General features: G+C 38.4%; 1 protein-coding gene across 1 annotated transcript in view; it reads left to right on the top strand.

Annotated features, from left to right (window-relative positions):
- Window positions 1–13,309, top strand: part of LOC308131207 (ephrin type-A receptor 6-like) — a gene marked incomplete at both ends in the record, with an annotated part of 170,750 nt that overhangs the window by 9,371 nt on the left and 148,070 nt on the right. The window contains one exon of the mRNA XM_080497845.1: window positions 391–455. Within this exon, the coding sequence (XP_080353971.1) occupies window positions 391–455 (65 nt within the window). The remainder of the gene's footprint in view (window positions 1–390; window positions 456–13,309) is intronic.

Raw genomic sequence — 13,309 nt, 5'->3', positions numbered from 1 at the left:
CACATATTTCCAAGGCACTGAGTGGGTTGATGACAAATAGATCAGCGTTTTTATCTCACACAAAGTCTCCGTCGTGGCCTGCAGAAGAGCATATTGTTGTTAGATTGAGGTAAAGCCGAAGATGGCAGAGGAAGGAATGAACTGTTGACAGCAATCTGACCACAATCCATCAGTCCACAAATTGCATGGCGAGTGGCAAAAATGTTGCTCCCACTGTATGTGCTCATGCTCATAAATATTCCTCCAAGAAACACATTTTTGTTAATATGAGAAATGTCTAGATGAGCATGCTTATGAATGATATTTCAATTTGCAGTGTGAAAATAGGGCTGTCCCTGCCTTGTCAGATTGCTAATGGTTGTATTTTCTCCCAATGTTTCCCCATTTTAGTTGTGCTGTTGGATACGACATCTGTGCTTGGGGAGCTTGGATGGAAGACATATCCTATAAATGGGGTAAGAAAGGCAACCCTGCAATTGATTATTGCTTTCTGTTTTAACTCTCCATTGTTTTGTTAAGGTCTGTGGCTTTTGATTCATTAATGAAATGAGTTACATTGACATGAAGCGGTATCACCAATCACGTATTCCCATTTTTTATTCTTCTGTTCACTTCATTCCCTATCACTTCATGGCTTACTATTTGACAGCGTTTTATACTTGTTAATGTTTTTTTTTTTTTTTTTTTTTATAAAAATTTCAGTGTCGTCTTCCTGCCGTATACCCCCAAAGTTTTTCACCCTCAGGAGAAGTTGAAAGATCTCTGTTAAACATTGTGCTCGCTTACAAGACACGCAATGACTGCCTCTGTAGTACGTTTTTCAGTATTTTTGTCCGTCAGCTATCCAGAAGGGATCATCTCATTTTGTTCTGGCAGTAAGTGCTTCTGGCTCCATGGCACTTTATTGTCTGTCTGAAAATCAGAACTTTGAAAACAGTAGCAAGTGCCAAACAGAAGGCATATTGGCATCATAAAATATGGATGTGCTGACAACAAACTGTAATGTCTTTAGATCAAAACGTGCGTGTTGCATCAAAAGCATCATGTCTTTCTACTGTCAAAAAAGCCCTGACACTCAGATTTGAAATATATTCTCATGCAGTGCGCGTTGAAGGTGGACTGATTATAAATCCACCACTGGCTTTAGTCTTATTTCCATTAAATTTGACACATGCCAGTTCATGACACTTTGAGATTTTCAGAACTTCTTTGAACTTTCAGGTTTGATTTATTTTGTGTGTGTGTGTGTGTGTGTGTGTGTGTGTGTGTGTGTGTGTGTGTGTGTGTGTGTGTGTGTGTGTGTGTGTGTGTGTGTGTGTGTGTGTGTGTGTGTGTGTGTGTGTGTGTGTGTGTGTGTGTGTGTGTGTGTGTGTGTGTGGATATTGGCCCAATAACTATCCAATGTACTATATTCAATTAACGACTCCTGATGTTTTTTTTTTTCAAAGGTTTGTAATTATTGGAGCTTGACTGATTGTATATTAACAACAAAGTATGAGGGCAACAGATTAGAAAACCAAACCTTCAGATATACCTTGAAGTTTCATTACTCATGTAGCGAAGTGGTTTCTATATTCCATCTATACATCTCTTATCTGCTTTATCCGGGATAGGGTGGTATGGATATAAAGCTAATCTTAACGAACACAGGACAGAGAGCAGTGTACCGACTCGGGAGGTATCCAGTCATATCTGTCTTATTTAAAACAAACATAGATAATCAAGCATGTTTACAGCTGCACTCAATGCACCACACCTGTCTTTGTGACATTCTTATCTGTATGTATGTATGTATGTGTGTGTGTATATATATATATATATATATATATATAATATACATGATATTGGTAGCTCTTGTATGTTTCACCTGTGATGAACTGGCCTGAATCAAGCAGAGAAAAGATTCCTGCAATCTGTCTTGTTTTAGGCTCTAGATAGGCTCCTCTGACCCTTGTGTTGATAAAGCTGGTACACCAATTTGCTTGAATTGACAACACAATTTTCTTTTTTTCTATACTGAATGTCCTTGATGGTGATTAATTCCACTGATGTCAAATTATTCGATCTATTCAAAATTTTTACATTCCATCCATTAAATTTCTATACCTGTCATTTAAGCTGAAGCCTACTTTAGTAAGAGGAAAATGAACTATTTGACTGAACTCGGCGAGAGTGCCAAACATTAAAACGCAGGTCAATATTCAAATTGTAAATATATATTTAGATGTTATTTTCATATATTTTAAGCATATTGTTGCATTAGAAGGTAAAAACAAAAAGCCCTTGCGCTATCTTGACTTTAAATAATCTTAAGCTTGGAGGACTCCAAAGTTCTCCCCTACAACCTTCTCTTTCTCTCCATCTCTCCTTGCATGGCTCCTGGGCCCCATATCAGGGTTATGGAGGTGATTACATCATGTAGGTCGTGGTGACAGCCGCCCACAGCGTTAAAGAAGAGGAGGGAGGGAGGCTACTGCCTCCATGATTAAGCTGTCAGTCCTCCCCCATCCTCACTCATCCTCTATCCTCCGATTTACCATTAATATTTAAGGCGTCGAGGTGAGAGGGCCTGAGGGAAGGTGTGAAGATCTGGGGAGGTAAAATTGTTTAAATCCTCCTCACTACCTGGCAGCCCGCAAGAGCAAGTCAATCTCCACCATATTAGACACAGCCCGGTATCAGGCCAATACAGCAGCACACCATGTAGCTGCCTATCAGAGTCACACAGTGGTCCAAGTTCTGGATATAACCTGCTGTCAGTCAGTCCTGGCCAGTGCTCATCTTAAAATAATTTCATATGCAGTAACTGCTCCAGAATGATTACCTGATGATGGGTTTTTTGGGAATAGAGCTGTCGTATGATATAAAATTGAAGGTGAAGTAGAGGGGCATATTTATGGAGGAGTTTTTTATCAAACGCTTGTAAATACTTCCTGTAACAAGAAGATGGTGAGTGGCTGTACACTGTGGTGGTGTGCAGGCTTTCTATTGCGGTGTCAGAACTATTTTATACAATTTGATTAACGATCATCAAAAAAATTACATTAAGTTCATTAACAGATAACAGTCACTTGGGTTTAGTTGTGGGATGGCCTGTCTGTGTTGAGTGAACATGTTTTCACGCTGATCATTTAGGTTTTCCTTCATATAATAAGTTCCTGCCACAATCCCAAAACATACAAGGTAGGTTAATTGTTTATAGCTGTATACAAGTGTATCTCTGAGTTAGCCCTCTGGTGGAGTAATGATGTGTCCAGGGTGCACCGTTATCATTTTCCCAATGTCAGCTCACAGTGGATTCAGACCCTGTGAGCAGGTTTAGAAGATGTCGGGAATTTGTCCAACAATGAGAGTGCAACAGAAAAAAAGCCCCCAAACTTTCAAATGTGAGGTTTTCAGGCACGTATAGGAGTGAAAACGAGATCATGCCTTTTTACTCATTCCCTGGTGGGTTTACACACAGATTTGTTCCTGATGGACATCAGAGATTATGATATCTTTCAGAAGCTCGAGTCGGAGTTCATTGCATGCAAATTGTGAGCAATTTGGCTGAAAGGGGGTTTTAAAGTACCCTCATTGAATCCCTGAGCCACTACAACTATCTGAGTACATTATTGAGTAGATTTGGATGGAGGTAGTGATCGTACCTCCATCCAATTTATTTTTTGGGGCATATCTTTATAGGCAACAAGAATAGCTGGCAGGGGTCTTGCTTTTGACAAGATTGGCAGAAATCAGATTGACAGACAGAATAAATGTTTTAATGGTGGTCTGATTGCGCTGTATTGTTTATTTTAACCAGGCAACATTAGCATAATTGTACCATTTAGAACATGCTAGTAATTAAGTGAGTGAAACATTATACATAGACAAATTGAATTTTAAATACTGGCACTACTAGTAAAGACAGTGAGTACTCCTGCCATCAGCCCGAGACAGTAGTTGTCATCCTTTAAATGTCTTAAAGGTGTTCTAATATATTGTGCTTCAACAGATAGTTCAAAGCTTTCACTTTCAAAAACACTGTGTTATTTTTCTACCTTGCAAATGTTGCACTAATTGCTGGTTTTAAGCAATAGTGGAACAGAGGGTAGAGAAGTGTGGGAGCTTGTGTTTTGCGGTCCACAGGTTCAAATCCCATTGCTGACAGGGTCCTGCAGCAGCTCACTACCCCTAGTATGTCTTGGCTATGAATAGAATGGATTAAATGCAAATAAATACTTGTGTTATAAAATTTGTTTAATGCATAAAAATGTATTAAAAAATCCAATTCAAGTTAATTGTATGGCTTTATATTACTTATTCAGATAGTTTGAACTGTGTTTTTTTTTTTTGTGCATGTTTTATTCCTCAAAATTTAAATTCACAACAATATAAAAGGCATGCCTGAAAATGTACCCCTTCCAAGTTTGTTTGAATAGGGTGCTAGAGGATATTGTACTTGTGCATTTTTCTCTTAAGAATTATAACCATATAATTTTTGGAAGGACAAACGTCCTTCCAAAAATTATATGGTTATAATTCTTAATATCAGAAAGAGCTCATAAACTAATGTCACCACTTCACTTTGCATTTACATGTTCACTCTTACTTATTTGCTGGAGGCACTGGTTATGGTTAAATGTTACACTTAAATTGTAGCTGTTGCGAGTTCATCAGCAATGCCTGACTATAAAATATTCGCATGGCCGCACTTGTGTGTGATTATCACAGTTGTCTGGGAATACTTTTAATTAAAATCAAAATTACAGGGAAACTCTGAGACACTTGAGCTACTTAATTGTGGTTGGTTTCCACTCATCCCTAGATTGCATCCCCCTGTTGGTCCACATCCAAAGTATCTACAGCAGCATTAGACTGCTGTGAACAGATGTTTATTCATTGCAAACATGAACATGTGTGTTGGTCATGCAAAGCCTCCAGTACCAAGGTGTCCTTTGATTATTTTATACCTCTTCTACTCAGAAAGTAAATAGACCTGTTTCAGCCACCCCGCAAGGGAAAACCATCCAAGGAGGATTGTTATGTTTGTTAATGACTTGAATCTTCTTATATCCTCTGGGTTAGAAAACACAATCACCCTCAAAGGTTATTCTCATTAGATTTGTGCATATTGAACCCAAATTGATCACTGCTATGTTTTTCAAGCATGTTGCCTCTGCAAATTTTATTTATTTCTGCATAATTTAATAAATATGTGCATTTGAAAATATAAAAGGCACATGGGTCAGTGGAGACCAAATGTTGGGAGATTTTCATGTGGCAGAGATGTGTCTCTATTCCCAGTGTTTCTCTCCACATGTTGTGAAATGCTGAATAGTGATGAAGAACACGGTGTCACAAGGGTAAATGAGAGAGAAAGCGGGAGAAAGAGAGACTAGAAGGGGAAGAGGGTTGATTTGGCGTCTGCATGCAGCCACAATAAGCTCTGCTCAGAATGGGCAGACACCGTGCTGAAATATGCATGAGTCATTTCCCAGTGGTGGTGCATGCTTGTGTCCATGTTTGGATGTGTGTGTGTGTGTGCGTGTGTGTGTGTGTGTGTGCATGTTGGGGGGGGGGGGGGGGGGTTGATTTCCACAGCTCATTTATTAAATTACAAGAAACAGCTTCAAGGGATTAAGAATGCATAATGTTGCCCTTTGTTTCTACTCATTAAAATTACGATGCTAACTGAGAAAAATGTTCGAACACAAACAATCATAGTTGTCCATCATCAAAAGGGAGTTAGTAATCCTTTTTTTTTTTTTTTTTTTTATATCTATTCTCAAGGATCCCAAGGATCCAAGAAGTCATATCTACTGAGGCCAAATAAACAGTGTTATGTAAGTGAGGAGCAGAGAGCTGGCACATTGTTTTACTGCTGCAGGAACACTGCTCAGTCAAATATTAAGCTGTTTGACCTCATTTCCACACGAGCTTTAAGCTCAGAGTGAGACATTTATGTCTGTATGCACTCATGTTTTTGGGCTATAACTCTGTTTACACAGTCACATTTTGTAGTGCAAAAACCAAGTTGTGACAAAACCATAATTTGAAGTGCATTTATTTCCATCTTTTCAACAGCTACTGGTGACAGCTCCAATATTTGACAGTTGTCTCTCTTTTTGATATATGACGGTGTCCACATGCCCTAGACTGAATCATGCTTATGTTGTTTCCAATGAGCCATACCAGGATATCGTTTTCCCAAAAGTTGGATTGAGGTTTTTTTCATCTAGGATTATTCACATGTATCCATGGATAGGTGAAAGAAGGAGGTACCTAATAAAAAGCAACCTAGCCAAACTCGCACTGTTCTACAAACCTTACACTTTGATTCTTATGATCTTATCAATGATGGTTTGCTCACTGCTGCGACTTTATGAAAACTGTATATTGAGGATAGTAATAGATAGTCTCAGATTGACAGACTGTCATAATATGTCTTTGAAAGGGTATTAATGCAGTGTTTCAGTGCTTTGTGTGTGAATAGAATGAACAGTAATATTTTAGTAATATGTTAATTAAAAACAGTAAAATACATTTAGTTCATTACAGTTTGAGCTGAAAAGAACAAATGGACTTGAACATCGAGGGCGTCAAGTACGTAAGAAAGATAATGTTAGATAGGATGAGTTTGTCAGTTTGAAATATAAAACCCATCAGAGATTGTCTTTGATGGCTCAAAGTTCAAGTGCTGATTGTTTTCATTCAATCGGATATCCTTAATAATCTCGAAATAATAAAATAATAAAAATAATAAAATAATCTCTTCTCTTATACATGTTTGGGTGTTAAAGTAATGCTAAATAGAAGACTTTGCAAGATATTTTCCTTCCCAAATGCAACATGATGTGAAACGGTACAAAGTTTTTACAAAGATTTTTTTCATCGTTTTCCCACAACAATTGGCCCAAAGTTCTGTAAAAGCATTGGTGTGTCAGTTTAGGAAAAGTCTTTTGGGGAAAAAGAGGATTGCCATCAGAGTTAGATTTTGACTTTGCAGGATGTTGGAGGGGATGGCAGGGGAAAAGACAATTGTGAAGAGAAAGGAGACAAAGAAAAATGGTTGTTGGGGATGATTGGATCTAACGTATAATGAGTAAAATGACTTACACATTAAAGTGCTTCCACACTCATGGATACACTTGTACACCCTTTCAAGCCTCTTTACTTCCCTGCATTCCTAATCCTTAATCTTTTTTATTGCAATAATTAACCACAGTAATTGATTGCAACTGTGCAACCCAAGGCTTATCTCAAAGCATTGCCTCCATCCCTAATACTATTAGCCTTGAGAGTCCGCCTGAACAACAGTGAGAAGAAGAGAGAGGAAAATCTGTATGTCAGTGTCCTTCATAGCTCAGACAAACTTCTCTATGGCGTGCTGCTGAGTGATGGCCGGCAGCTCTGCAAGTAGGAAAAAAATAAATAAAAAAGGGAATAATCCAGAATCACTCCACTTCTCCCCATGGAGGCTCTCATATAAAAAAGGTATGATGATTTAGCACACCAGTGTTCGTCTCAGGGACCTCTGCCATAACCGGGCTTAAGCAGTGCTGGGGGATTCCTTAATTGGCTTGTTTCTTGTCAGGGACACGCTGAGGCCAATATCTAATGCGCTCCCACTCGGCATCTCACTGACAGCAGAACATATCCTGACAGCTTTTTGGGCTAACCCTCACCGTGTGAGGAATACAGCGAAGTTGAGTTAGTGGAAGAGAGGGAGCATGTGGGAAGGACAGAATAGATGCAAATGGAAAACAGAGAAGGGGGAAGAGTGAGGAGATTATTAGTGCCGAGCTGAATACATGAATGCAGAGAGTCGTCGGAACTGAGAAAAGAAAACGGATTGTCTGGTTGCTCTTCGAGAGGTAGTTCAGACACGCATGTCCTTCTTCTGAACAATGAAAAGCTGTGAAATGCTCCCAAATACACACAGGTCAAGAATTTGGCCAAAATAAAAAAAAGTCCCACACTCGTTTTCTAAGCAGTATTTAAAAAAAGAAACCAAAAAACTGTTAAGTGATTCCACAACATTAGTTTTATAATGGATCGTCTTCAATACATTAATCGTACAGCTCACTTTCATGACCTGCTGAATGAATCAGTTTCGCCTATAAAAAAGAGAGCCACATTTTTATTGCCGTTACTTTTAGCAACTCCATGAAACACATTAATACAGAGAATAAGAATCAAAGAAGCTCTGTGATCAACTGGAAAGGAAATGATTAAAGCACTGGGCACTGTCAGTCATGGCGACTGAAGGAGTGCCAACGTTTGAGGAAGCAAATTAAATTACACAATTTATTAGCTGAATGCCATTCCTCCCACTTTTTTCTACATCCTTTTCAAAATGAATATTTTGGTAAAATATTTTTGTAAATCTGTAAATCTGTCCCGTTTTCCAACCACATATTTGTGTGAGGAGTACCTGCAGCAGAACCTATTTCTTTGGCCAACATGTAGCACATAGTTTGGAAAGCATGCCGCTCAGTGTGTGAAGTGGGTTGTTTTCTAATGGCAAGGTTGGCAGTTCCCCAGCACACATCTGTGTCAAAGTGTCCTTTGGCAAGACACTGGACCACAAATTCTGCTCATTGGAGGTTGATTGCCATTGCTGTGATTGTGAATGAGTGGATATTGAGATTGCTGTGGCTGAGGAAATGTGCTATGTAAGGGACATTTACCATTTAGAGGAAAATGTATGCTAAATGTGCAGGATGCCAATCATATGTACTGATTACTGTGTCCCATAATGCAAGTGGGAGGGTGGTGAAAGTTCCCCTGTTCCCTTTTCAAAATAAATAAACAGTTGGTAAATTGTTAATTGGTTCATCATCATCACTATTCGCTGTGGAATATTGTTGGCCTGTTTGATAGCTATGTCTGACTCAGCTATTTGATAAAGAAATCAGTGACATTTCCATTTTAAATTATGTAAAATGTGACTCAAAATCATGCAGTGGAATCTGCACTCTGTATTGGAGCTTTTCAGTGATAGGGGCTTTTTCTAATATGATATATAAAAAAATAGTGGACTTACCAGGAGTGAGTCATTTAAAATGATAAAAAAACAACAACATGTTGATGTAACTGAAGTATAGGTTAACATGAAAACAAAGCTATCATCCCATGCACAATTGTGTTCAGAACATAAGCTTACATCAAGCATTGCAGTCTGGGTTAGTCAAAGCAAGTGTTCATCCCAGTAGACGTGCAGCTTTATTCCTCATGCTGCTTTCCATTATTAAACCAGGAGTGCCAAGCAGTATTCTCCCTCTTCCTTCACTCAGTGCTCTTTGGGACACAAAACTAGCAAGTACAACAATGGACTTGGATTTAATCAAATGTGGTCTCGCTCTTACCTTATGTAGGATATTGTAAGCTGCATGTTTGCTCAAGAAATAATCAAATTTTAATTATGCTGTGGATGATTCATATGTGACATCCTGATGGGATTTCAGAGCAGAAGCCAGTATTGTTTTGGGAAATTGGTATTTGACATTTACTGCGGCAGTATTGTTCATTATGTGAGCACTTCACAGACTGAAGAGTGGTATAAGACCCTCCTTGTCTGTATCAAGGCATTTTTGTTTGTATAACCTTTCATCTCATTTTTTTCTTCCTCTTGTCCTCTTCCCCTCCGTGGTCTCCAGAATTTTTCCACTCAGCCTTCCTTTGTCCAGCCTCCTCACCTCCCTGTCCACTTCACCTTCAATGCATTTTGATGCTAAAGCACAGAAAGGGAAAAGAATAAAATTTCTCTGAGTAGGGCATGTGTATGAGATGAGCTGACAAATGCAAGCAGAAATGTTGTACTCTAATACATAGCCTGAAAGTAAGCAACAGAGAGGAGACAGCTGAACAACGAAAGGTTAAAACTAAAAAACAACCATTACATTCGTATAGACCTTTAGACAAGCAGCAATATAGACATGGGGTTAAAACACTTTTCCAGCACTTGGTCGTGCCTCAGCACACACGAGCAGAAAATCTCAAGTAGGATTGGGACATTTGAGAAACAAAAATATTCACATAAAGGAAAGCTAAAAGTCACGTTTATAAAGTTATTATATGTTTCACCTTAAGTAAAGTCTACTTTTATTTATTTATTTTCATTTGAGCACTTAGGTTGACCAATCCCATTCATATGTAGCCTTGATACAAATACAATGAGTAGTTGGAGATTCAGGGACCGATGTTAAGGCCCATTTATACGACAATGTTTTCAAGTGAAAATGCAAAACTATCGTGACGTCATGGGAGTCTTTTTACACGACAATGGCCCATAACCACTGAAAATGCAACTTTTTGAAAATGGCTCCCAATGTCCATTTTTAAAAAAATGCTCCAACTCCATCAACGCATAAACGGAGGAAAACACAGTTTTTCTGAAAAGCTGCTAGTGTACATGTGCCCCGTAAATAGAACATAGTTCTTCTGCAAATACGCAAGTCAATAGACAATTACAGACATGGCAGCTTCCAGAGTGACGGGACTATTTTCTCCTGGGACTTGGGAGATTTATGGTTGAAAGTCAGTGTTAATGACAATCCAACCAGGCTGTCTGTCCATATGTATGTCCATGTATTTGCCATCGTTAAATGTTTATAATGTATTGTTTTCCACGCATGTGTGTGTGGTTTCATTACAAAAACAAACAGCACATGCTCGAGGCCGTACATAAAAAAAACCCCATCATTGTGTGCATTTCTGCCATTGCAATTGAAATGGTCATCAAATTCCAAATGTTGCTATGTAAACGTGAAATATTTATGAAACGAAAACTTAAAAATTACCGTTTCCCTGTAAACGGGACCTTAGTAGTGATAATGACATCCTCTATCTAATAATCCTGCCTATCCTCGGATTCAAACCAATGGCATACCAGTCACTCTCTAAACTTGTGAGTAATCTTTCAGACAGTAAAACAAGACAAATTTTACCAATATTTTAAGTGATAAGATGAAACTATATATACTATACAATATGAAGTTGTTTTTTTGTTGTTGTTTTTTTCTGACTGGTCGCTATATTTAAATTTTTTGATTACATTCAAGCAAATAAATTAGAGTAGTAGACACGGAGTTCCTGATCACCAGGTGTTGTAAGGATGCTGCCATATGTGCACTCTGAAACTCACAAACTAAGTTTTGGGTGTTGATCATTTCTCCTTGCCTCTCTTTTCACCTCCGCACTCTCGTTGCACCCCTGCATTCACATACACATCCACCTTCACATACACACACATACACCTTCATGCGTGTGCCAAAAGAACAACAAGGTGACCCAGTTAGAGTAAATCTGTCCAAAGTTGAAGTGCCTTATCTCCAGTTGGATGTTTACTTCTGTCTGTTTCGCTTGACTTGCATCAGAAAGTATATTACAGTGACAATGATTTATTTCCACAGTATTCCCAACCTCAACTTCAACTCTGCTGTTCCCCAGCACTGGATTTACTGCAGTGCCAGAGTGATGATCAGTGCCTCAAAAAGACATTACAGCCTGGTCACGTCAGACAATCACTAGGCCAAACGGGGCAAGCAGTGAGGTTGTTATAGTTCTGTTGAGGCTTCACACTGTGATGCGAGATATCTGGCTGAGCAAATGCTTTCTAAATTGCTGTTTCATCTTATATTAGCACACTAGAATTTGTGCAAGTATTGTCTTGGTATACAAAAGCCTACCAAATGACAGTCTTTCTTTTCTTTCTACACTCTCTAAGCACAAAAGAAACAAAGCCGAAAAACGACTAATTAAATTTTCATCATCACATAAACAACTTTACAGGGTATTACTCAACTTATTTATATCCTATACAACATATTAAAATATTTTTTTTTCTACACTGACAGACCATTGTACTCAAATTCACACCTACATTTCTTAAGAAGCAAACTGGTTGAAATGCAGCAGAAGGAAATGTTTGACTGTAGGATGAGTGTCTTGCTCTTTCTATCAACTGTTGAACATCTTTCTTTGTCTCCCAGATTATGTGTGGTTGATTGAAACAGGATTTTTCTTTGGCGCTGTCTATATAGTCTTGTAATAGCTTTGTGCCTAGCAGAGCAATCGCAGTGCTCCATCAAGCTCTGACACATCCATTTGTCACACTTTCTGTGGTCAGATAGAAAACCAAGGGAAGACACACACACACACACACACACACACACACACACACACACACACACACACACACACACACACACACACACACACACACACACACACACACACACACACACACACACACACACACACACACACACACACACACACACACACACACACACACACACACACACACACACAGAGTAAATAACTCCAGGAATGTTGTCCCAGTACGTGAGGCGTTATCATATTTCAATGTGGAAAAGAAAATGCATCTTCACCTGTTGTATTGTTTGGATGTGGGCATGCCGTGAGCTGCTGAACAAGTAACTGAAGAAAATCTAATGTGACACTTTCAAATGGAAAAAAAAATTTCCAAACGGAGATTGATCAGCTCAAAGGTGACATTTTACCCCGGGTTTGTTCCGGGGAGTCGACGAAGTGACAAGCTTAAGTAGATCATGCATTATCAGTAGTCAAACGAAAGCATGGCTTTCCTGATGATGTCATTGGTAATTGTTGAATGCTTACATGTAATTTACTTCCACTGCTTAGCTTTGCATGGATCTCAAATGCAATAGATCTGAATGTTAAAGATTTTACAGCAATATATCGCCAGCACTTACTAAAACATTAAATATATAAATATACAGTGAATACGTCAGTGGAATTAACTAATAAGGCTTTTATGATAAAAAAACAACATTAAGCTTTAGCATCACCCACCTTGTGCCATGAGGATTACCCTTCAAAGCTCTTTAATCCTGCAGAATTGTTTAGTATGCACAAACTGTCAAAAATGTCAACCAGCAAGCCCTCAAGCCCTTTGCTAAATTTCACAATTGGACTGCCCCGAGGCTTTAAGTTATTGGGAAACAGGTCTGTAAGCCTTTGACTGTCAGGGTGAGAGTAAACTGGCTGTGGCTACTCGGCTTGTTCAGTTTTGTTTCATTGTTATAAAGTAACCAATAACATAAAAATGACTTAATGTGCCAAATTATTTCCATAATTAAAATAGTTTGATAAGCTTAAATGATTATTTTGAAATATGTCACATTCTAGTTTCTGCTTTCTTTTTCTTATTTCTTGTTTTTTACAGTATAATCACTTAGGAACAATCAAAAGATGTTTCTGAATCTTTTACTTGAATTGAACTGAACCCCTTTGAATTACCCTATATTTACCATTAACATCCTTTTGTCACATTTGTGTA

Source organism: Blennius ocellaris (genome assembly GCF_963422515.1).
Source record: "Blennius ocellaris genome assembly, chromosome: 6".
Taxonomy (NCBI): domain Eukaryota; kingdom Metazoa; phylum Chordata; class Actinopteri; order Blenniiformes; family Blenniidae; genus Blennius; species Blennius ocellaris.
Note: the sequence above shows the minus strand (reverse complement) of the source record. Positions and strands in the feature narration are given on the sequence as shown.